The following is a 24,533-nucleotide window of genomic DNA, read 5'->3' as shown; positions in this document are numbered from 1 at the left end:
TGGTTGTAAAGGAAGCCGCTATTGGAGGTTCCAATTAAAGGTTGGAGGTGTATTACCTTGAACACAAGTAAGCTGCCGATGCATATTGTAATCTAACTTTACGGTGAATAGTCTTGAAGCTGTATATCTGCAAACAAACCTATCATTAGCAGTATCGGAGGGAAGAGGAATTTGGCTTATTTTACTAGCAAATCCAGTGGCCACCATTGATTGATGGGTTGCAAATTCCAAGTCTTAGACGAAGACATGATAAGAGGTAATACCTAAGAGGGAGCATGAGTAGCAAATGGATAGCATCCTATATCAAGATCAGTGTTAGGAATCCTGGATCAATCAATGGATTAATGGTGTTCCCATCCTCTACTTGCTTAAAATCGCTTGGTAAATTAGATCTCTTGCTTGTAGTATTGATTTCTATGACCATGAAGCAGAAGTTGAACTAATGGCTTCAAGAAAGGATCAATTCTTGAAATATTTTTTTCTTCATCAGTCTTCCTTGCAAAGTTGAGGAAGGGTTCAAAAGTTCCAACGCCTTCCAAGAAGGAAGTGCAAGGTTTAAAGCATTGAGGTTCTTAACATTAAGTCCTTTTTTGGGTCTACAAATTAATGAGCAGTCAATTGTATGTATATGTTGTTTTGAACTTGAAGCCCAGAAGAATTGCCTAGAGCATTTTTTAAATCATGTAGAATTGTAGCTGGCAGCTTGAAACAAGACATAAAATAAGAAGGTATGGCAATGATTGTTGACTTTATAAGAACTGTTTTACCTCCTTGTGGAAGTACATGTGATTGCCAACCTTGTAATCTTGTATTAACCCTATGTAGAAGAGTCAAACAATGCTTCTTCTTGAGTGTCCCTCGGATTAGAGGAATCCCCAGATAGATATCCATTTCTGATGTGGGAGTTAGGTGAAACTTGGAAGACAGTTCCCTTTTCATTGAAGATGAAGTACTTGGCTACAGTGTGACTTTTGTAAATTTAGCTCTTGACCAAAGTAAGAGCAATATTCTTAAAGGAGAACATAGAATCTATTTGCTTCACTAGTTGCTTCACTAGTAGTTGCTTGTCCAAAAAGTATGAAACCGTCAACAAAATCCAAGTGAGAAATTATTTCTTTCCCTCTTGAAATTTGAATACCTCTTAACTTTCCTATGTTCAATGCTAGTTCCATATGTGAGGACAGTATTCAGCAAAAAGCACACAAATATATGAAAATAATGGATCACCTTGACGTAAGCCTCCAAAAGGTGTAAAGGGAGGGGAGAACCATTGAGCAATATGGAAACTGAGGAGTGGCAGCAAAACATGATCCATTCAATCCATTGATTCAAGAATCCACAAGCATATAAAATTTTCCTAACAAACAACCATTCAAGTCGGTCATAAGCCTTGCTCATATCCAAATTAACAACCATGATCAATCCTTTCTTTCATCTTATGTGTTGATGATTATTATGTAGAAGTTCATGAGCTATCAATACATTATCCTGAATATGCCTTCCTTTCACAAAATCATTCTATTGAAAAGATATGAGGTAAGGCGGGATCACAATCTCTTGACTAACAGCTTAGATATGATTTGTAGGATATATTGTGAAGGCTTATTGGTCTAAAATCACCAAAAAGGATTGTCCACTTTAGGAATAAGAATAATAAAAGTCTTATTGATTGGCTTTGTGAAGGTGCTAGAGGTAGTGAAAGCTCTTATGAGTTGGAAGACATAGTGTTTAACGTCATTCCAAGAGTGCTGATTAAAGAGATGGGAAGCCATTAGGACTTGGAGATTTCAAACCATTACTTGAGAAAACTGCATCCTGAATTTCCTTTTCAGTAAATGGAGTAATCAATTGGGCTTGAAGTGCTGGATTTAGTCTGTCTTTGATAATTGAGAAGTAGCCATCTAGTTGATGTGGATTAGAGGTTGAAAAAATAGATTGAAAACGGCTCTGGAATTGCATTGGCTATCATTGCCTGATCTATCTATAGGAACCCTTCCAGCATAAAATAGGGATCATGTTTCTAGCTCATCTCTTTAAAGTGGAGAGATTGCGATGCGGGTCGAACCACCGGTTTATAAAAACCGGGGTTGGCAAACCAAAAAAAAAAAAGTGGAGAGATGGAAGAATTTAGTATTTTTGTTAGCATTGGTTAGCCACTGAATATGATACTTTTGAAGCCATTTATCATGCAATTGTTTTACGTTTGGAAAGAAAAACCCAACCTAGAGGGTTAGATTGAGATAAAGTATAAAAATGAACAAACAAGGCAAGAGAGGGCCGAATGCTAAGCTCAAAGCATAGCCCGAGAAAACCAACGATGTGATGCCAGCTATTGGGGAGGAGCATTCCAGGGCAAATCTCCCAATGATTTAGAACCGCAGAAAACAAAGAGTTAAAAAATGGAAACTGAACCACTTTCAAGGGTATCCAGGTAAAGCGAGAATTCGTCAAGTGGATTCGAATTAGCCCTCTCATTTGTTAGAGGAAGGAATAGAATAGTGTTCGGACGCCGATGCTAGCTCGTCTTAGTATAATGACAAACAAAAAAACATGGGCCTTGTGAAGGTCTCTTGGATGATCGGGAGGCCTTTGCGGCAGATTTTGAAATTTTTTATGATCGGGGAATAGGGGGAACTTTAGTTTTTTTTTCTTTTTGCTCACTTCTTCGAGCCATCTATCAGTTATTCGGTGCCCCTCATCACCAGATTGCTCAACAGAGATAGAAGCAGTAGCCTCATCATCAGAATCGCCCTAACCGGCATTGTGTTCGAAGGAGCCCTAATCAGAAGTCCTATCGCTACCCATTGTAAGAAGAGTCTGGATTTTGCTTTTAAATTAGAAGAAAATAAGAATGCTAAAGCGAAAGGAGTAACTAAAGCAAGTAAAAAAAGTAGAGAGGAGTCAATAAACTTACTTGTTCACCGGAGAAGAAGAAAGCATGAAGAGCAAAAAGACTTGCAGAGCGCAAAAGAAATAACCAAACCAAGCCCTCAGTGTCCCGAATGCTTGGTCTGGGGGGCTCATGATACGGGAAAAACATAATCGAACCGGGTCTATCCTCAGTTCAAACCTTGACTCCGGTCGAGAACAGCCCGACCGTGTAGGGTTCAAAGGAACCGGAATAAACGATAGCATGATAAGGAAGGAACCTCGCACGTCTAGAAGGCAAACACGAACCCATGAAATTTAGGATGAATAACAATTCAAGAGGCGGTTATTATCGCTCATGGAAGTTGGCGATCATGCAAGACATGGTAACTGCCATGCACTTAGAGTAAGAGATCGTGTGAATGAGGTAAGTCACCCACTACTCCGTAAAGGAAGATTAACTGTAAAGATCTGACGGCTACCAAGACAAGGCATGAACGAATCTAACGGTCGGGATTGGAAAGTAGAAACTATATAAACCCTAACCTACGTACAAAGAAGGTAATTGATTTGTATTCCCAATAATCATATTCAAATTTCTGCTCTGCAACTAGCCAAAGCTTTGTGATCAGTTCCTTAACTAACTTAGCCTTCGGAGGTGGCCTCTTGACCCCCACATTTGGGCCACGTCTAATCTTGTTTTGCAGGTCATTCATCAGTGATCCAAGGGCTGAGCATATTTTGGACGCATCACATATACATAGTGATTCAGATGATGCGAGAAGATCAAGAGAAGTAAATCCTTCAAGAGGGGAGCAAACGGAATGGTTATTTGGCACTTAGAGATAAAAGCATGGTGACAGGTATTGTAAAACCCAGCCCTAACCTTGACTCGGAAACCTTGTTATTTGTAGGTCCAGTGACCCGAAGTAAAGTAAGAAGTCAGCTTTGGGCCATCCCAGTGGAGGACTTGGTGTCTGGCTTTGAATCCATGAGAGTTGATGATGAGGTTCTATTTATGGAAACTGAATCTTGATGAAGATCGGATTAGTTGATGGACTTGGAGTGCTCTCTATCATGGTTTGAAGGCATTTCTACCTATTAGGTAAGTCACTTGATATGTGTGCAAAACCCCTTTAGGATTGGATTTGATCTGGGTCTTCAATTCCCTGTTTAGGAGTTGCTGAACTGATTGGTCGACTGATTGGTCGACTGGGTCAGTAGACCAATCCAATCGACCAATGAGTACATCAACTCCAGAATTGGTCTGTTTTGGATGTTTTGGTATCTTTTCTGTTAGGGATCTTTCCTAATATGTTGTATACACTTGTTTAGGACCTTCTTCTCAAGTTTGTCAAGATCTTACTTGATTTCTTAGGATTCCTTTGCAAGTTATAAAAGGTAAGGATGGTTACTTATTTAACAACATAAATTGCATATCTTAGTTTCTATATATGAATCTTGTTAATTTATTTCTTTAAATAGATTCTTATAATGTTATACTACTGCGGTACTGTCTTGATATTAGTAGCATTACTTATTTATATTGAATTGACTCATGTATGATTTACTTACCAGTTATATACAAGTTAATTGTAATTATTGATTTCTTTCCATATATGAAGTTACCATATATGTGATGTTATGAATTGATGCTTGTGTATGCTTAAGTATGGTTTGGAAAGGAGAGGTGTCCTTTACACACCTCCCGCTGGAAAAACAAGGGAAAAAAATGGGGTGGCGCCGAAGAGATGCCCTCTCGGACACCTTCCTAAACCGTTGAATGACATATCTAGGACCGCCTAGTAGTGTTGGGCTAGGATGTCCCGTATGTCGACCCTAATCGGAGGGGTATTGAGACCGAACGACCCGTGGTAGCAATGGGGATTCATGGGAGCTCAAGACCGGTAACCAACCCGTGAGAGGACAGGAATCACATTGTGGGGACCATTTATTGGTAGGGTTGCATATGGTTAGACTTGGGCTCACGGGCGCTTAAGACCGGTAACCAACCCGTGAGAGGACGTGAGAGCTTCCCGCTTACCATATGTGGATGACCAATAGGGTTGATGAGTCCGTAGTCGGGACTATGAGGACTCTAGTGTGAAGGATACCGAAAGGATCGTCGGGACGAGGAATGGACGATCCGGATCCGACTTGATGTAACTAAGTAGAAGACTTGCATTTGGCTAGGCTTTACCCTGACATGCGCCGGTACTTAGACCAGTGGTGATGTGAGTGGTGACCTATACCCCCAGCCATGGAATGTCCCGAGGGATACCGGACCCATTACCAACTGATGATGAGTGATTGAGACCTTCCTAAAGAAGTACGGTGCTATGACTTAAAGCATGTCCGCCAATAGAGACCAGATATGTAGAGTTAGATTCATACATCATTGTTTGTTTCATACCATATTGCATTTATGTTTGTCCGAAATCCCGCCATTTAGGTTATTATGGTTTTAACCGCCCCACCGAGTTTCTTTGAAACTCATTCCTTTATTGTACAATGTTTGTTAGACTATTCTACAGAGTTCGAATACATGACGGCGCATGAAGAAGCACAAGGAGAAGAGGCATATCTCCAGGAAGGTGATTGCGGTTACGACAATTACACCGAAGATCCCGCGAGTGGTTATGCTCCGTACGATGCTTAGTCCGACCATAGAGTGGAAGCGCCCTTGTGCCGTTTATGAGATTTATACTTATAGGGATATTGTCTATAAGATTGAGAACAATTTAGTTACCTATTGTACCTGCTATTGGGATTAGATTCTATCTTGCTTATTCTCTTTTAGAACTACTTTTCAGCTGGTTGTAGAGTGGGATTTCGCCTCACTTTACTTATCTGATTTAGACACTCTGATTATATATAGTACTCTGATTTATATATGATTCATCCTTTTCTTATTTGGATCTATGGTTTATCTTTCGCACTTTTATTATTATTGTTCATGATTATGTTATTGTTTATGTGGGAGGTTGATTACTCGATACCTGATCTTCGGGCTGTGGATCACACTCTCGGGTATGCCAGATAGGGTACCGGCTGGGAGGATGTGAAGAAGAAGAACCAAAGTTTAAGCAGAACTGAAGAAGAAGAAGAAGAAGCAACATAGAGGTTTAAACTAGGTAGGTTTAACAAGTAGTAAGGATATAGGTTACAACATTATCGTCACCCTATGAATCCCATAGGAAGGAAGATGATCCACTTACTAATTGACAGAGTAGCTAAGGTGAACCAACGAGAAATTATTTCTAATTTATTTGGGTGGTCTAGTATCATTGGTTCTGGTTGTCTTTTGAGACACTCACATGTACGATAAAAATATAAAATAGAAAAATACAAAAAATCTTGGGACAATATTACTATCACCCCTAAACTATTGTGATATCATTGATTCAACGTTATATTCACAAAATACTATTACCCCTTTCTTCATATAGTGTTGATGCATAGATTCCACTTGACTCTTCTTAAATTAGTTATATGTATTGCTAGTTCTATCTCATTTCTAAAGGAGATTGATTCTTCTAAACCCCTCTGGTTGTTGTCTTGCAGGTATCTCTTGTGCAGGTTCTCAAATCGTGATGTGGTATTGTCTAAATTTAATGACTATGAATACGAAGGCAAGGGATTAGCCATCAGATCTCCAAAGATGCCATGTGTGGCAACTAAAGAGCTAGATGGAAGGTACATGTATGACTGAAAACATGAATTCACATTTTACAATGCAACAAAAGAATTATTGATGTCAATCATATTTCCAATGATTTTTCTATTTATGTTCATATTTCCACTTTTATTTGTGATTGGACTCAAATGACGAATGAAAGGAAGTGAAGGTTTAATTGTCATGAGCCCTAGTAGGATTTGCATGTTGATGGCCCAACGTCTAGCCCTAGCGTTGTGGGGCATGATAGGTCTAACTAGACCTTGTTGCATTTCTAACTTCAATTGCAAATTGTTTTGAATAAATATCCTGACTCCGGTTCAGACCGGCTCGCTTCGGTTTAAGGTCGGTTTTATCAATTCGGACTAACTGAATATGGCCATCAATGGAACCGTCCAGAAATTAAGTAAAGGTCTAATCATGACCCTTGATTCCATCATAACAATCGGACGATCATAATCAAAAGAAGATCAGGCGGGAAAAACTATAAATTGAGGTAACACACTCGTTCAAAGGGTAAGACACTCAAACTCTTAGAAACTCTTGCTATTTTCATGTTTTCTGCCATTAAAGCATCTCAAAAGCTCTCAAGAGAGCTCGAAACCCTATTTTCTACCTATAATTGACTTGATCGCCACAAACGGAACGCCAATCCAACCGATCAGCTCCATTTCTAACCAATCCTCTCTTTTACAGGATGCGAGAGTTCTATTCAGCTCAAATCGAATTAGATCTGTCAGGTTCGGTGTGAGATTTACGGTCTGAAGGTCACGGCAAAATCTGAACCAACATTTGGCGCCGTCTGTGGGAACAAGGATTTCTAAGGAAGATTCAGAACAAAGGCCATGACTTTGTCGCCTAAGCAAGAAGGGGTGATTCCGAATGAGGTAACAGAAGCTAGTCAAAGAGAGCCGAGAAAGACAAATCCAAAGAGAAAGACGAAAGAAATAGTTCCAATGCTGCAAGTTCCAACAATGCAAACTCGTCAGAGATAAAGATTAGCAGAAGATCAATCACCTCAACTGATCGGAAATCACAACAGACAAGAAAAACAATTCGCAGATACACTTGTTAATTCTCATCTGGAGCTTGATTTGAATAAAAATGCAGCTCAATTTGAAAGTATGCAGCATCAAATTCTCAAAACACAAAATCTGATGAGGTCTTTCATAAAGCAAGTTGGAATTCCAAAGGAAAGGAGAGTTTTGATTTCACCAATTGGTAAGTCTTGTACTCTTTCCCGAGTCGAGGCGATCTCTGACCAAATCCTCGGACGCAAGGGTTGAGACAAGGCCAAAAGAGATCAAATCTCAGAGAAGGAGAAGGAGAAAGCGCAGATCCGAATTACATTCTTCTAGAGCTAGAAGACCAGATGTCATCAAAGAGTGATCAACCAAGCTAGAGCAAGAAAAAGTAAAGCCCCGGAAGTTGAAGAAATCGAAAAGAAAAAGAAAAGTCAAAAGACAATCAATCTAAGGTTCATCGATTTGAGATCAGTAAAAGGTTTCTCATTTTGAACGATCAAATCCAATACCTTGCGAATAAGGATAAAAAAGAAAATGCGGAAGAAACGATGGATCAAAATCCATTTTCTATAGACATCATGTCAGCACCATTACCACATAATTTTAAGCTTCCAGTATTCACGATGTATGATGGAAGTGCAGATCTGTTAGAACATCTGGCTCAGTTCAACTCTGTTCTGATGCTGGCAGGGAATTCTGACGTTATGAAGTGCCGATCCATCCCCTCATCACTTAAAGGTCCGGCTACAACCTGGTTATTCAGTCTACAACCAAATTCAATTGGACACTTAACAAATATTTTCTTATCAAGATTCCAAAGTAGTACGAAGAGCAGTAAGACAGTGGATAATTTGGCGGCAATTCGCCAGAAATCAGGGGAATCAGTTCGGAATTATATGAAAAGATTCAACCAAGAATCAATTCAGGTCAAAAATCTAAAAGAAGCAGTGGCTTATGATGCGATGTTTAAAGGTTTAACTAATGAGCATTTGCTGGAGTTTTTGATTATGAATAAACTAGCGAACATCGCAGAGTTGATGTCACGATGCAATCAATATGCAATTATGAAGGACATTCTGCAGGCTAGGAAGGAGACTGATGGCCATGGCAGTAAAAGAAAGGAAAGTGGATTCAAGGGATTGAAGGAATACCAAAAGTTATCCAAAGAATGATCGTTAGGTCAAAAGAGACATTTTGAGATCATTTCCATAGAATTATACTCCTCTAAATTCCAAAAGGTCAAAGATTCTAATGCAGATCCAACATCAAAGATTTGTGAAGTGGCCGGCACCAATGATAGCAAAGGCGGAGGAGTGAAATCCAAATAGATTTTGTAGATTTCATAGAGATCACGGTCATGACACAAATGACTACAGAGACCTAAAAAACGAAATTGAACGACTGATCAATCAGGGACAACTGGATCGGTATGTTCAAAGGAGAAATGGAGGATAGCAGAGGGATGTTGGTGATCAGCCAAGAAGATGGAACAATCAAGAGCAGAGAAGAAAAGACCAAGCAAGAAGAGATTTACGACCTAACTCTCCAGCTAAAAACCCCAGAGGTCAAGAAAACTAGTGAGTGCAATAGAAGCAATCTCCAATTATGATCATACTATGAAGCTTGGACCTAAATTTGGTTTAAAAATCCAGAGCTCATGCCAGGTTTGTCAATTCTGTCGAATCTCGTGTTGTTCCCAAGAGAATGCAGATCTGATCAGAAAACTACAAGACAAAGCTACACAACATTTTTTAAGGATTCAAAGTCACAAGGTAAAGCTCTGGCCCTAACTGTTGAAATTATGGATAATAGAGATGAAGAAAAAATTCAAAGAGGAGAACCAGTAGAAAGGTTGGAGAAATTTTCCTTTAGTCTTGAAAATCCAGAAAAAGGAACCATGATAGGAGCTGACCAGACAGAATAGGACAAGATGTTGCTAAAGGAGTTCCTTCGAAAGAATGCAGATGTATTTGCTTGGTCAACCCAAGATATGCCAGGATTGAGCAGAGAAGTTTCAAAACACTGTCTCTAGATAGATAATACTGTTAAGCCCATAAAACAAAGAAGATGAAACTTCTCATTAGAAAAACACTAAGCAATTAAGATTGAGGTTGAAAAACTCAAAAAATCAATGTTCATAGAGCAAATTGAATGTCCTAAATGGCTAGTGAACATCATAATGGTAAAAAAGCACAATGGCAAATGGAGAATATGCGTAGATTATACTGATCTGAACAAGGCCTGTCCCAAGGATTGTTATCCATTGCCATGAATTGATCAGTTAATTGACGCTACTTAAGGTCAACAAATGTTAAGCTTCATGGATGCATATTCAAGGTTATAATCGATTCTTATGAAAAAGGAAGATCAACCTCATACGGCATTCATGACCAATCGGGAGAGCTATTGTTACAAAGTCATGCCCTTCGGACTGAAAAATGCTGGAGCAACATATCAGAGGGCAATGAATAAATTGTTTGCTAATCACATTGGACGAAACATGGAAGTTTATGTGGATGATCTCTTGGTGAAAAGTCAAATCAAGGTTGATCATCTTTCTAATCTGGAAGAGTGTTTCAATGTTTTGAGAAAGAATGGGATGAGGCTTAATCCTGAGAAATGTGCATTTGGGGTCTCATCAGGAAAAATTTTGGGTTACATGGTTACTCAGAGGGGTATCGAGGCAAATCCAGAGAAAATCAAGGCTATCCTGGACATGCCACCACCAAGCAATATGAAAGAAATTCAAAGCCTAACAAGGAAAATTGCATCTCTAAGTAAATTTATATCTCGCTCTGGTGATAAATGCGCACCTTTTTTCAAAGCATTGAAGAGCCTAAGTGCACTTAATGAATTCAAGTGGACAGAAGAATATCAAACTTCATTTGAGGAATTGAAAAGAAGATTAACCAGTCCACTAGTTTTATCTCGGCCGATTTCAGGAGAAACTTTGCAAATATATTTATCTTCTTCAAAAGCAGCAGTAAGTGCAGTACTAATTCGAGAAGAAGGTATGGTTTAGAACCGGATCTATTTGTAAGTCATACAATGCTAGATGCAGAAACTAGATATCCTGAATTTGAGAAACAAGCTTTGGCTCTGATAGTAGTAGCCAGAAAACTTAGACCCTATTTTCAAGCCCATCCAATTATTTTTCTGACTAATTGGCCATTAAAGAAAATATTGCATAAACCTGATCTTGCTGGTAGAATGGTATCTTGGGCGGTGGAATTAACAAAGCATGACATTGAATATAGACCCATAACTACAATAAAGGCGCAGGTTCTTGCATATTTCATCGCTGAAAGTATCTTACCACCTTACCACCCATGGATTGAGGAAGTCCCAGTGAAATCCATGGTCGATAGATTCTCCATGTGGATGGTTCAAGTCACTCTCAAGGATTTGGAGCAGGACTAATTCTACAAAGTCCAGCTGGTTTCATAATCCAAAGTGCTCTTCGGTTCAAATTTCATGCTTCAAATAGTGAACAAAATATGAAGCCCTTATTGCAAGATTACGATTGGCAAAATCCTTATGTATACAAAATATAGAAGTTAAAGTGACTCGAGCTGGTAGTCAGTCAAGTAACGGGGATATATGAAGCAAAGGATTCCAAAATGATCAATTATCTCAAAAAAGTATTCAAATGCAAAGAATGGTTTTTACAATTCTTAATCATGAGAATTCCAAGGAGTCAGAATACAATGGCAGATTCTTTGGCAAAATTAGCATCAGCAAAGTTCGCCTCTCTACCGCAACCAATGTATGTTGAAGAATTGGATATTCCAACATACTCAAAATCAGAAATAATGGAAATTAATGTAGAAACATCATGGATGGATCCTATTATCAAATATCTCAAAGAGGACATCCTTCCTGTTGACAAAGAAATGGCCAGAACATTAAAAGGAAGACCAGCAAAATTTGTTTTCAAGAATGGACTACTTTATAAAAGGATAGTTTCTGGGCCACTTCTAAAGTGTCTCGGCCCATCTAATGCACAGTATGCACTAGCGGAGGTCCATGAGGGAATTTGTGGAAGGCATCTTGGAGGAAGAGCCTTAGCCTATGAAGTTCTGAGACAAGGATTGGCCACAAATGCAGTCAGAGGCAGTTGAATACATAAAGAAATGCCATCAATGTCAAATTCATGCTCCAATCTGGAAGCAACAAGCAGATCATCTAACTTCAATCTTGAATCCCATTCCATTTGCAATGTGGGGAATGGACATACTTGGTCCATTTCCCGTTGCATCTGGAGGAAAGAAAATTTGTTGTGGCAGCAATTGACTATTTCACAAAATGGGTGGAATTAGAAGCTTTAGCAACAACAACAACAACAAACCAGATAGAGAAATTCTTCAGAAATAAATCATTTTTAGATTTGGTTTGCCTAAGGTTTTCCTGACAAACCATGGCACCCAATTTGATAACAAAAGATTCAAGGAATTTTGTGCACACTACCACATTGAATACAAGAATTCCTCTGTAGCTTACCCCCAATGCAATGGGCAAATTGAGATAACTAACAAAACTCTCTTGCAAGGGATTAAGAGAAGATTAGAAGAGGCAAGCAGCCGGTGGGTGGATGAACTGCCTCACGTGTTATGGGCATAACGAACTACAGTCAGAACTCCAACAGGAGAAACACCTTTCAAATTGGCTTACGGGTCAGAGGCTTTGGCTCCTGTAGAAGTGGTGGCTAGGTCAAAGAGATCAGAAAATTTTGATCCATTGACAAATGAAGAAGGATTGAGAGTGAATCTGGAATTCTTAGATGAAGTTCAAGAGAGGGCATTATACCGAAATGTGGAGTACCAGAGAAGGACAGCAGCATACTATAATGCTCACGTCAGACCAAAGTCTTTCAGATTTGGAGATCTGGTTCTAAGGAAAAAGTCAGCATCAGATCCAAGAAATTGTGGGAAACTATCTGCAAACTGGGAAGGGCCATATATGGTGATGAAGATTGTCAACTCAAATACATATTGGCTCAAAGACTTGTATGGGAGCTGTCTGAAGCGATCGTGGAGAATGTAATCCATCTTAAAAGATATATCAATAGCAAGAGCAGAGGTTCCTATCATTCTTGAAGACTTATTTCTATCAACTGTTATCAATTTAAAGATTCTTCTTCAACCATGCAAAAGGGTTTTCTCATCAATTATGCCTTCCGAGACCTGATCATGCTTTCCGAAGATGATCCAAGATTAAGCCTTCCGGGGCCTAATCATGCTTTCCAAAGCTGATCAAAGAGTCATACCTTCCGAGGATGATCAGACTTTTCATAAGTCAGGCTTTCAATAAGCTAGCCTTTCGAGGCCTGATCATGCTTTCCGAAGCTGATCAAAGGGTCATAACTTTTGAGGATGATCAGACTTTTGGTAAGTCAGGCTTTCAGTAAGCCAGCCTTTCGAGGCCTGATCATGCTTTTCGAAGCTAATCAAAGGGTCATACCTTCCGAGGATGATCAGACCTTCCATAAGTCAGGCTTTCAGTAAGCCAGCCTTCCGAGGCTTGATCATGCTTTCCGAAGCTAATCAAAGGGTCATGCCTTCCGAGGATTATCAAACTTTCCGTAAGTCAGGCTTTCAGAAGCCAGCCTTCTGAGGCCTGATCATGTTTTCCGAAGCTGATCAAAGGGTCATACCTTCTGAGGATGATCAGACTTTCCATAAGTCAGGCTTCCGTAAGCCAGCCTTCCGAGGCCTGATCATGCCTTCCAAAGCTAATCAAAGGGTCATGCCTTCCGAGGATGATCAAACTTTCCATAAGTCAGGCTTTCAGTAAGCCAGCCTTCCGAGGCCTGATCATGCTTCTCGAAGCTGATCAAAGGGTCATACCTTTCGAGGATGGTTAGACTTTCCGTAAGTCAAGCTTTCAGTAAGCCAGCCTTCCGAGGCCTGATCATGTTTTCCAAAACTGATCAAGAAGAGTCATTTTCTCATAGGACGAAATATATTGAAGATTTTAATTGAAGTATATTGCTAAAGACTCTCGTCAACTGTGATCTAAAGACGAAGAAATTTGATCAGTTATTGTAAGTCATTCACATCAGTTATCTATTTTTAAAAGCAATATATCAGGAGATCTTTTGAAGAAAGTTACAGAGTCACTTCAAGAAAGACAAAAAGAGAAGATTCATTGATCAAAGTGAAAGTCAAAATAAATAAATAAAAGGAGGGGGCAAACAAAAGGATCAATGAAGTCAGTATGACAAGAAGGGGAAAGTAAAAAAAACAACAACAACAAAAAAAACTTCTTCTTCAAACATTCTTTCCAGCAGGAGGATTATTGTTAGCAAGAAGACTGTTGTCATCTTGTTTGGGAACTAATTCACCATCAAATTTATCTTCTTCACCAGAGCTAGAAGTCCCTTCTTCCCCAGAATTTTCATCTTCATCTTTAGATTCTTCTGAAGAACTTTCATAATCAGAATGTTTTAGGTTCTGGAGATCAAAAAAATTTCTAGTGGGAAGGAATGCAGGAGAAAGCAACTTGAAATTGACATTGGGATGAATTTTGAGAATTTCAGCAAAGATTTGATCTGTGCAGACTTTCACCACATTCTTGCAGAGTCCCAGGAAGGTTGGGTTATCTCTTGTCTATTCAAGGGTAGAGGTGACAGCATTGAAAGTAGTCTCATAATCATTTTGCATCTTCTTCTTCTCAAACTCAAGTTGTTTCTTCTTCTCTGCTTGAAAATTTTCACTCATGGTGGTCTTTTCTTTAAGAACTTCATCCAGAATTGTTTCCAAACTATTCTTATCTTTAGAAACTTCATCTAACACTGCCTTGAAATTGTACTTTTTCCTGGGAGGTTTCATCCAGAGTTATCTTCAAGCTGTCCATTTGAACTTCCAAGTCAGACTTTTCTTTTGAAAGGGAATCAACAGCTTGTGGTAAACGTTTATTTCCTCTTTTTAGACTTGATTTCAATTTATCAACTTTTTGACACTTGGCCTGAAGATCATCTCTCTCCCTTTCATAACCTTTGGACCAAACAATGGCCCTCTCCAATTTTTGATTAACCTCATCTCTCTCATATTTTGCAAGCCTAGCTCTTTCCAGATTATCATTTTTCAGCATTTCCACTTGTAAAAGGTCATATTTATACTTCATCAAAGAAGCCCTTAAATTTGTAACTTCCTCCTGCAAGTCAGCACAGAGATCAGAACAAAGGGAAAATTCATCCTACAAACTATTTATCTCAGAGCATAAATCCTTTTCTCTCAGTTGGGCAGCTTCTAGTTTTCTTTCTGAATTTTTCAAGCTTTTCTTGAGTTCTTGTACCTCATCAATCAGCTCAAAGTTTCGTTTGATCATCTTGTCATTTTCCATGGAAAGGATCTTTTCCCTTTCTAAAACTTCAAAAAAAGCATTGAAGGTAGCACTAAAGCATCTGTAGGTAGAATTGGAAGGATTTAGCAAAACAAAGCTCAGAGAAACGGTCCATGTCAGTGAAATGAGGTACATAATTATTTCTTACCCCCAAGCGTGAGTATAAAGCCCAAAATTGGTCATTCAGCTATCTCTCTCTTATCTCGGGGGATTCTACCTTTTGTTCCCCATTCACGGGCAATTTCCCAATTCCAGTTAGCAATATGATTCTCTCTTAAATTCTAGGAAGGATGGAAATGGTCCCTAGAGTCAGCAACACTTTGGGCATCTTCCAACTGCCTAGGATCAACAGGATGGGGATTGGCAATTTCAATCATGTCATTTGGATTGGATTTATAGCGGTATCATTTGAGGCGATTTGAAAATCAACCACTTCAGCCGCAACATTTTCTTGACCCGCAGGGGTCAACAGGGGAGAAATATCTAAAACATTGTCTGGGGGAGCAATTTTAGCATCATCTCAACAACATCAGGAACAACATTATCAAAAATGGAATCAAGAACAATAAAATCTGGAACAGGAGGTGCAATTACGAGGGAATTATCAACAAGAACAAAGTTATCTTTAGGAACATTCTCAGAAATATTTTCAAGGGGGAGACAGAATTATTTCCATCAAATAGTTGATCAACTATTTGTTCAATGACATCACCTATAGCATGAGTAACAATTTCTTCAGCCATTTTCTTCAGCTGATCAAGAAAATAGTTCGAAAATTCCTCACCTTGGCAATCAGTGTCAACTATTTTCTCAGAAGGAACTAAACCACCATGTGGAGAATGAGATGACTTTAGAAGAGTCGAACTTCATTACCAAGAGAATGAACAAGTTCAGTCACCTCCTCAGCAGGATTTCTCTTTCTCAAAACAAACTTCAGCAGAGGATGAGGCCAAAGTTTTCTTTTTCTTGCTTCTCTTGGTAGCAGTAAATTCCTGACCTAAGGGAGGTCCCATGGAACGAACCTACTCCTCAGGGATCTTGTCTTCTCAACAAGATTTCACTAGTCACAACTTTAACAAATCGAACATTAGAATTTTCAGCATCAACATCTCCCTGTCCTTGATCCATTCTTTCCTTATCAGATTGATTTTTCTTCTCAACGGTTTTCTCTGTAGGGCCTTTGGACCTCTTCTTAGAAGATTCCTTAGGGCTTTGATAATTCGAAGGACGAACAAATGAGTGCTTCTTTTCCTCTTTGATTTTTTGGACTTGGAATCATCATCTTTCTCTTCGAAAACAGCCTTTCGAAGTTTGGAAATATTTGGGACTTGGTAGATATCAATTCCTAAGAAAGAAATGAGATCAAAATAGAAAAAGGTGTTAAAAAAATAACTAAATTTTTTTTTTTAAATGGAAAGAAAGAGAAGAAAATTTTCTGGTACTTGGCAAGAGACCATGGCTAGCAAGGCCTACATCAGACTTCAGATCAATTGCGTCAACTGGCTTACCGGCAGGGATTAAATTCCAAGTTTGCTGATCATACTCATTGAGTATGGGACGCTAATTCAAGTGAAGAAGAGAGCTCTGTGTATGTAAACACCATCGAGAGCAATAGTTGGGAGTGGGAATAGCACAAAAGAAGTAACTCTCTCTCTACACCTTTTATTATCATGAGGAATGGAAGAAGAGTTTTGTCTTTTCACCTAACTCATTGGCAATACATGTTCTCCTAAAAAAGTGGATGAAACCACGCTCACAGGAAACTTTAAGGGTATGGTAATTTCTGAAAAGTTCAATGGAGGGAATGCGCCCCATCTTACGAATGAAAGTGAAGAAATAGTAAACAAGCCTCCAACTATTGGGAGTAAGTTGACAGGGGCAGATGCAGTAATAATCAAGCAAAGACTAAACTGTGAGGATCAAAGGAACTCTAAATCTAGAATCAAGGTGATGGAGATAAATGGCAATAACTCCAGGATCAATATTGTATGAGTAGTCAGAGAGTTCGGGAGCCCATGCTTTGATTTTAGAAGGAAAAAGGTAATCTTGCAAATAAGAAGACAAATGAGATTTCTTAACTCTAGAAGAATACCATTCTGGCCCAGCAAACTTCGGGGGTCTGATCTTTCTCTAGTGACATCCAAAGGCTGGTATGGAACGATCACTTCATCATGAGCGTAAGGGGCAGGTTTCCAGTCTAATGGAGTTTGTTCAGAGGAAAAAACACTAAGGGTTTTCTCTTGAGTAACGTCCAAAGAAGGGTTAACTTGACTAGCAATATTTGGAGTTGAAAGATTATTAGAAGGATCCATGAAGAAGAAAAAGATAAGGATAGAGGTTCAAGGAACTAAAGTAAAGATCAGAGAAAGCAAAGGAGAAGTTATAGGCAACTGAAATTTCTTGCGAAGAAGAGAAGAAGGTTATGGTCGAAGGAGGATAATATGGAATGAATAAATATAGGGATGAAGTGACGTGATAAAAAACTCTTGAACTTTGGAGGGAAATACACGATGATTCACATCAATGGCTATAACTGCTTGTAATCGATGCTTGCAATTAATCAATGGATTTGGCATAGAAAAAACGTTGGAATCGTGCAATAGAGAATAAATGATATTTATGATCGAACGACAAGAAGGGGATAATGTTTGGGAAGTTGAAAGGCTGCATTAATGGGGGCAAGGAAAAGATGACAAGAGAAGATATTTGGCTGATCTCCGAGATGGTTTCGGGGCTGAGCACAGTAATTTGATGATTACGGAGGCTGGCTCTTTTCCCAAAAGGATTACAGGCATGTTCTCTTAATAAAAGGTGGATCACAGACCGGTACGTGAATTTATGATGACTTGGAAACCCGAAACTACAAATTCAGAAATCAGTATTTTCAAATTCCTAACAAAGAAGATCGAGCGTGTGAAAAAAGACAGATTAATTCCAAAAAAAAGATGCAGAACTAACGACTATGATTAAATCCAATATCCATTAAAGTGATCTCTCCAGCTGAGTCAATTTGGACGATGTCTGATGAGCTCCAAGGGTAAATTTAGCGTCCCAATAATCCGTCATAACAGAATATGAATTCAAGTACTGAGGAATCCTCACAATTAAAACAAGACATAAGGAGATTCGAGGTCAATAGAGAGAAAGATTCAAACCTCCTGATCAGAGTCTCATACAAGTTCAACTTGATCAGCAGGCTTGGGGGCTCGTGTTGTGAATAAATATCCTGACTCCGGTTTAGACCAGCTTGCTCTAGTTTAAGGTTAGTTTTATCAATTTGAACTAACTGAATACGGCCATCAATGGAACCATCCAGAAATTAAGTAAATGTCTAATCATGACCCTTGATTCCATCATAACAATCGGACAATCATAATCAAAAGAAGATCGGGTGGAAAAAACTATAAATAGAGGTAACACACTCGTTGAAAGGGTAAGACACTCAGACTCTTAGAAACTCTTGCTATTTTCCTGTTTTTTGCCATTAGAGCATCTCGAAGCTCTCCAGAGAGCTCTAAAACCCTACTTTCTACCTATAACTGACTTGATCATCGAAGACGGGATGCTGATCCAACTGATCAGCTCCATTTCTAACCAATCCTCTGTTTTACAAGAATCGAGAGTTCTATTCAACCCAGATCAATTCAAATCTGTCACGTTTGGTGTGAGATTTACGATCTAAAGGTCACGGCAAAATATGCACCAACACAAATATTTTACCCAGATAGGGGTGTAAACTTCAAACTTCAAAGGAAAGAAAAGGTGCAAACTTGGCCCTCCTAATGACCTGAATGTGCCTTTAGCCAAATCAAGTCTGGATTGAAAAAAGTGGGTTAAGGTTGATAAATGTAAGCCTTGGGTTGGGGCTTGCCTCTCTTAGGATTAAGTCCTTGATACCATGATTTTTTTTAAGTCATTTGGGGGGGGGGGGGGTTCTTTCCATGAAACATTTACAGGGTACACTTTTCTTTATGTTTGTAATGCAAAAAAAAAAAAAAAAATCAGGGCAAAATAAGAGTAATAAGTGTATTTTAGTACGAAAAAGGGACAATTAAAGTTCGCCAGGACTAATTAGAGCCAAACAAGGTCAATAACGACCAACTCAGTCCAACTTGATCCGCGTCTGTCAAGGTGGGTTTTGATTAGGTTGACCTAAACAAGTTTGGGCTAGATTGAAAATTTTCAATTATGTTGAATGAAAGGATGCTGGGGTAGTTTGGAACAACCGAGCCCAAACCAACCTTGTTTCAAATTTAGGTTTTCTTTCTTCTTTCTTTGATTTTTGGGGGGGGGGGGGGGTTATTGTGTGGTGGGCCCTAGTGGCTAATCAATTAAATAAATATTTCTAAAATTTAAGCAAAACAAATCTATCCTAAAATAAATTTATTTATTTAAAATTTTGTTTAGAACATAAATTTAAAATGTTTTTTACACAACACCGACTATTTTTGGGGTGAAACTTCTTTTTTTTTCAATTAAGGAAAGCTTTCGGGTGAAAGTAATGACTGCCCACTACTGTCTCCAAAATTACATGACACCCACATGGATAATTACAAGTTACTTGCAATCAAATTTTGTTGTTAAATGGCTAGTAAAATTACCTAAATACCCTTATCTACATTGCATTTCAAAGTACAAAAATGTGTTCTAGTTAGAGATATGGAAATAATGCCCCCAATTTGACTCTATAAATGACATATATACCCTCATTTAAGTCATTCAACAATTGACTCCTCCCACTGAGCAGTAAATTACATAATTACCCCCAATTAACTCACTTACCCTCTCCACTCAACGTCTTTCATCTCTATGAATTTGCCTCCCACTCTATCTATCCACCGAGACTCCTCTCATTGCTACGTTTCTTCTTTGACGACAACCGCAACTCCAAGGTCATTCATCTCTCAAACAAGTTGTAATCGTGCTTTTGTGTTGCGCAATTAATGCGTAGCACTGAGCTGCAAATAAGAGAGTGGCAGGGATTTATGAGTTGGATGCAATGACAGCCTTAATTGCACAAGTGTCATCTTTAACTAGTGTGTTAAATCAGTGAACCTAACTGCAGCTGTACAAACTTAACAAACTCTAGCAATCTCTTGTACATACTGTGGTGGGGAGCATTTCTTTAATAGCTGTCCATCCAACCCAGAATCGGCCTACTATGTTGGTAATTTCAACAAAGCCAATAATCCATATTCCAACACCTATAATCCTGGCTGGAGGCAGCACCCTAACTTCTCTTGGAATTCTCAAGGACAAAATGTAGGTCCATCTTCCATGCCAAATCGACTTCATCAGCTTCCAAGTGCTCAACAGCAAGTGAAGACTCAACCTATGAAACCCTCTTCATCAATAGAGCTTCTATTGAAGGAGTATATAGCAAAGAATGATGCAATCATTCAAACTCAAGCCTCTTCATCAAGGAATTTGGAGAATCAAGTAGGATAGCTGGCTAGTGCTTTAAGTAATCGACCTCAAGCACCATTGCCAAGTGACACAGAAAATCCTAGGCGTGAAGGCAAAGAGCATTGCGAGGTTATTTCATTAAGGAGTGGAAAACCTTTAGAGCAACCTCATTCAAAGTCTAGCCAATAGAAGGAACCTATTTCTATCCAAGAAGAAGGGGAGAAGGAAGATACAATTTTTGTTCAAAAGGACCACTCTGATTCTGCAAAACATAGTGCTGAACCCACAACTACAGCACCATTGCAACAGAGCTCTCCAAAAAAAACAGAGTTATAAACCACCTCCTTTTCCTCAAAGATTTCATAAGCAGTAGCAAGACCATCAATTCAAGAAATTCTTGGATGTTCTTAAGTAGCTCCACATCAATATACCATTGGTTGAAGCACTTGAACAAATGCCAAATTATGTGAAATTCTTGAAAGACATCCTTTCCAAGAAAAAGAGATTTGGAGAGTTTGAGATAGTGGCCATGACACAAGAAAGTAGTGCCTTCTTGCTGAACAAGCTTCCTCCAAAATTAAAAGATCCTGGAAGTTTCACCATCCCCTATGCTATTGGAGATAATTATATTGGGAGAGCCCTTTGTGATCTTGGAGCAAGTATCAACCTTATGCCAATGTCAATTTTCAAGAAGCTTGGAGTTGGAGAAGCATGGCCAACAATAGTGACCTTACAATTAGTTGATAGATCTCTTGCTTACCTAGAAGGAAAAATTGAAAATGTTTTGGTAAAAGTAGATAAATTTATCTTTCCTGGTGATTTTATTGTTTTGGACTTTGAAGTGGATAGAGATGTGCCCATAATTCTAGGAAGGCCATTCTTAGCAACTGGGAGAACGTTAATTGATGTAGAGAGAGGAGAATTGACAATGAGGGTTAATGAAGAACAAGTCACACTCAATGTTTTGAAGGCAATGAGATCTCCAAATGCAATAGAAGAGTGCTTTATTGTGGATGTCATTGAAGAGCTGGTTTCAGAAGAGTTGGAGAAAGAGTGTATTAAAAACCCACTAGAGCTTTCATTGGCAATAGTAATTGAACAAGTGGATGATGAAGCAAGTAGATATATGGCTTGGTTAAAGGCAAGACCAACTAAGGCATTTAGAGGGAGTGCATTCGAGCCTCTTGGGTTAGCTAAATGTCAAACTAAACCCCCTAAACCATCAATTGAAGAGCCACCTGTTTTAGAGTTCACAACTCTTTCAGAACACCTTCGATATGCCTATTTGGTTGAAGCCAAGACACTCCTTGTTATTGTTTCAGTAGTGCTAATAGAGGAGCAGGAAGATATGCTACTTGAAGTGCTAAAGAAATATAGAAGAGCATTAGGATGGAGTATAGTAGAGATCAAAGGGATCAATCCTTCAGTGTACAAGCTTAAAATTTGATTGGAGGAATGTTGCAATAGGTACATGAAGCAGCAAAGGAGTTTGGGTCTAATTATGGAAGATGCACAAGAAGAAATCATTAAATGGCCTTGGGAACTAGAGCATGCAGTGGATCAAGCATTATTGGGGTGCACCATTGGAGCATGACAAATCTTCAATCATCCTTCAAGATGCTTAAAAAGGGAGGCAACCCAATTTCATCAATCATTTCTGTTCCTTTAGCTATAATCACTGCTCCCTTCATTTTTGTTTGTTTGTTGTGGTTATTTTCCGCAGTAGCTTCACCCTGTTTAGCCTATAGTGTTTGTGTTTGTTTGTTTCTTCCTATTTTTGGTTGTCTTTTTGTTTCATCGTGTTTATCTGTTCTCTGCTCCAGTTGCACTCCTGCCTTGCTACAACACACCACGACACTCCCTCTTTGCATCAGCTAAGTGTTCACATTCATGATGATGCAGCAGATCCGTAGTTGATTCAGGGAAGTCCTATTCTCCTTCTTTTTCTTTGTTTTTCTATTATTTTTCTTTCTTTCGTTGTGAGGACACTGCTCATTTTAAGTTTGAGGGTATGCTTTGCCCTGTTCTAGTCATTGCATGTGTCATCTTGTCATCTTTATTTTATAGATGTTCTTAGTTTCTTAATTGTTTTTAACTTTCTGTTGTGGTTCACTTTAAATGCTGAATATTTTGTTCTAGTTGCTAATTTCTAAGTTTCTGTCCAGCATTCTAGAGTCAGGGTTTTGTTAGCTTGTTTATTGTTGAGGCATTTTATTTTGTGTTTGTTTTGCTGTTTGAGGCTGAAGCAATGTCTATAGATATTTGTTTTGCAAATGTTTTGTGTAGTCAATCTGTGTTATTATGTGATTTGGATGGTAGTTAATTAATAAGAATGTCAGTGCTTCTTGATCTGATTTTGTTGGAGATCCTAGCACAAGTCTGCTATAATGATCTGATTTCTACATTTACTCATTTCTGTGATGTCATATCATTGAGCACCAAGTGATGTTTCAAGCTCTGGAGAACCTGGGAAAAGTTGGACCAATGTGAAAGTTTAGGATTTTAGAATTGGTTGAATGAGAGCCTTGAGACTTAAACATTAGGGGTCCCCATTTGGGTGTTTCCAATAATTTTGTGCATTGTAAGTTGGCTGAGGTTTGACCCCCTCCCTTCCCCCACAAGAATAATGTTCCGCTATTTTGGGCCGCCTAGTAATCAGGAATATGCATGTAACCCATGTGTATTTTTTTACATTAATAGTGGCCTGGAATATGAGCATGATAAAAGTAACAAATAAATAAAAAATTTAAAAAAAAAAAAAAAAAGAGAGAGAGAGAGAGAGAATAATGTTCTGTTATTTTGGGCCGCCTAGTAACCGGGAATTTGCATGTAACCCATGTGTATTTTTACGTCAATAGTGGCTTGGAATATGAGCATACAAAAGCACTTTTGTTTGCGATTTTGTTGAGTAACCGGATATCTTCATCACAAATGAGTGATATTTGCGTAAAAAGGCAGGATGACAACAGAAGCATATATATATATATATATATATATATATATATATATAAAAGATGGTTCATAAAGAATAAGTTTGGAGGTCAAATACTCAAAATATTGTGAAACAAGTTTTTGGGGTGTAAAAGGATATGGGTCCCTAATTAGTGGAGAGGTAATCATTTGGTCAACATATGAGATCAATGAACTAAACTTGATGACCATGATTCAGCTGGACTAGGGTAATATGGGGCAAGATTCTTAACTTTCACACACACACACTTGAGGGCATCCTTATGAGTAAAGTATGACATCTAAGTGTTATTGGCAAGAAGTGTTGGATCTGAAAAAAAGTTTGAGAGGCAACTTCTGTCTAACACCCATCTTCTTGTATGATTAAGCCAGGTTATTTGCTTTTCTTTTCTTTTGTTCTCTTAATGCTTTCCTTAGCAGTTAGTTTGTGTTTTTATTTTTATTTATTGTTCGAGGTCAAGCAATGTCTTAAGTTTGGGGATGTAATAACTCTATGAAATAGAGTTAAGTTTGGTAATTTTATACTTGAGATGGCTTGATTTAAGAGTATTTTATCTTTGTTTTAGCATTAGTAGTCATTAGATGTTGTTTTAGTGAGCTTAGCATTTTGAATCTTGTAAAGGTCATTATTGTCACTCTTGCATGAATTTCTCTTCAGATTAATGGATGAATTTGATTAACCCTCTTTCTCCTGGTAATGTAGGTGAAGACCCATAATAGGAGAAGCACATGTCCTCTAACTTTGCTATAAACTGATGAGCATAATAGTCTTATTTAAAGTGTTACTAATAGAAAGAAGTAAACTATTAGCATCGTCTATATGATCATAATCCATAGTAGAGAAACTAGTGGTTCTATGGTGTAGTGGTTAGCACTTTGGACTTTGAATCCAACGACCTGGGTTCGACTCCCGGTAGGACCTTAACATATCATATGGACCCCTGTTTGAACTCGAGTTCGGACAGTATAAACCATCTGTTCTGTTTTTATTTCGTCCTAATAGTCTTATTCCCCACACCCAATCTATTCATCTCCCAAATTGTGGTTTTGTTCGTGTTGCCTATATTGAGAATTACAGCCCCACGCTCACTCCACTCCTCAAGAATGTGTTACATATACCTTCTTTTGGGTTTAATTTATTACCTATTACACAATTTACGTAACAACTTAATTGTTACCTAACTTTTTATCCTGATCATTGTGCAATATAGGACCTTAGCACGAAGGAGAGGATTGGGATTATT

At 38.5% G+C, this 24,533-nt stretch overlaps 2 protein-coding genes and 1 non-coding gene across 3 annotated transcripts; all 3 read left to right on the top strand.

Annotated features, from left to right (window-relative positions):
* The first annotated feature begins 8,117 nt into the window (after nucleotides 1-8,117).
* Nucleotides 8,118-8,741, top strand: LOC149010969 (uncharacterized). The gene has a single exon (XM_089162529.1). It carries the CDS (start codon nucleotides 8,118-8,120, stop codon nucleotides 8,739-8,741), a length of 624 nt encoding a protein of 207 aa, XP_089018655.1.
* A 12,032-nt stretch (nucleotides 8,742-20,773) lies between these two features.
* Nucleotides 20,774-21,766, top strand: LOC149010968 (uncharacterized). Its single transcript, XM_089162528.1, has one exon. It carries the CDS (start codon nucleotides 20,774-20,776, stop codon nucleotides 21,764-21,766), a length of 993 nt encoding a protein of 330 aa, XP_089018654.1.
* A 2,373-nt stretch (nucleotides 21,767-24,139) lies between these two features.
* Nucleotides 24,140-24,211, top strand: TRNAQ-UUG (transfer RNA glutamine (anticodon UUG)). Its single transcript has one exon. It is a non-coding gene; the product is annotated as a tRNA-Gln (tRNA).
* The last annotated feature ends 322 nt before the right edge of the window (nucleotides 24,212-24,533 follow it).

This window comes from Hakea prostrata, chromosome 7 (assembly GCF_041222555.1).
Source record: "Hakea prostrata isolate BN-2017 chromosome 7, UWA_Hpros_2, whole genome shotgun sequence".
NCBI classification, from domain to species: Eukaryota; Viridiplantae; Streptophyta; class Magnoliopsida; order Proteales; family Proteaceae; genus Hakea; species Hakea prostrata.
The sequence above is the reverse complement of the archived record's forward strand: the minus strand, read 5'-3'. Positions and strand labels throughout refer to the sequence as shown.

Excerpts from the sequence above, each read along its gene's own strand:
- LOC149010969 (XM_089162529.1), top strand. The coding sequence starts at position 8,118 with ATGGATCAAAATCCATTTTCTATAGACATCATGTCAGCACCATTACCA.
- LOC149010968 (XM_089162528.1), top strand. The coding sequence starts at position 20,774 with ATGCCAAATTATGTGAAATTCTTGAAAGACATCCTTTCCAAGAAAAAG.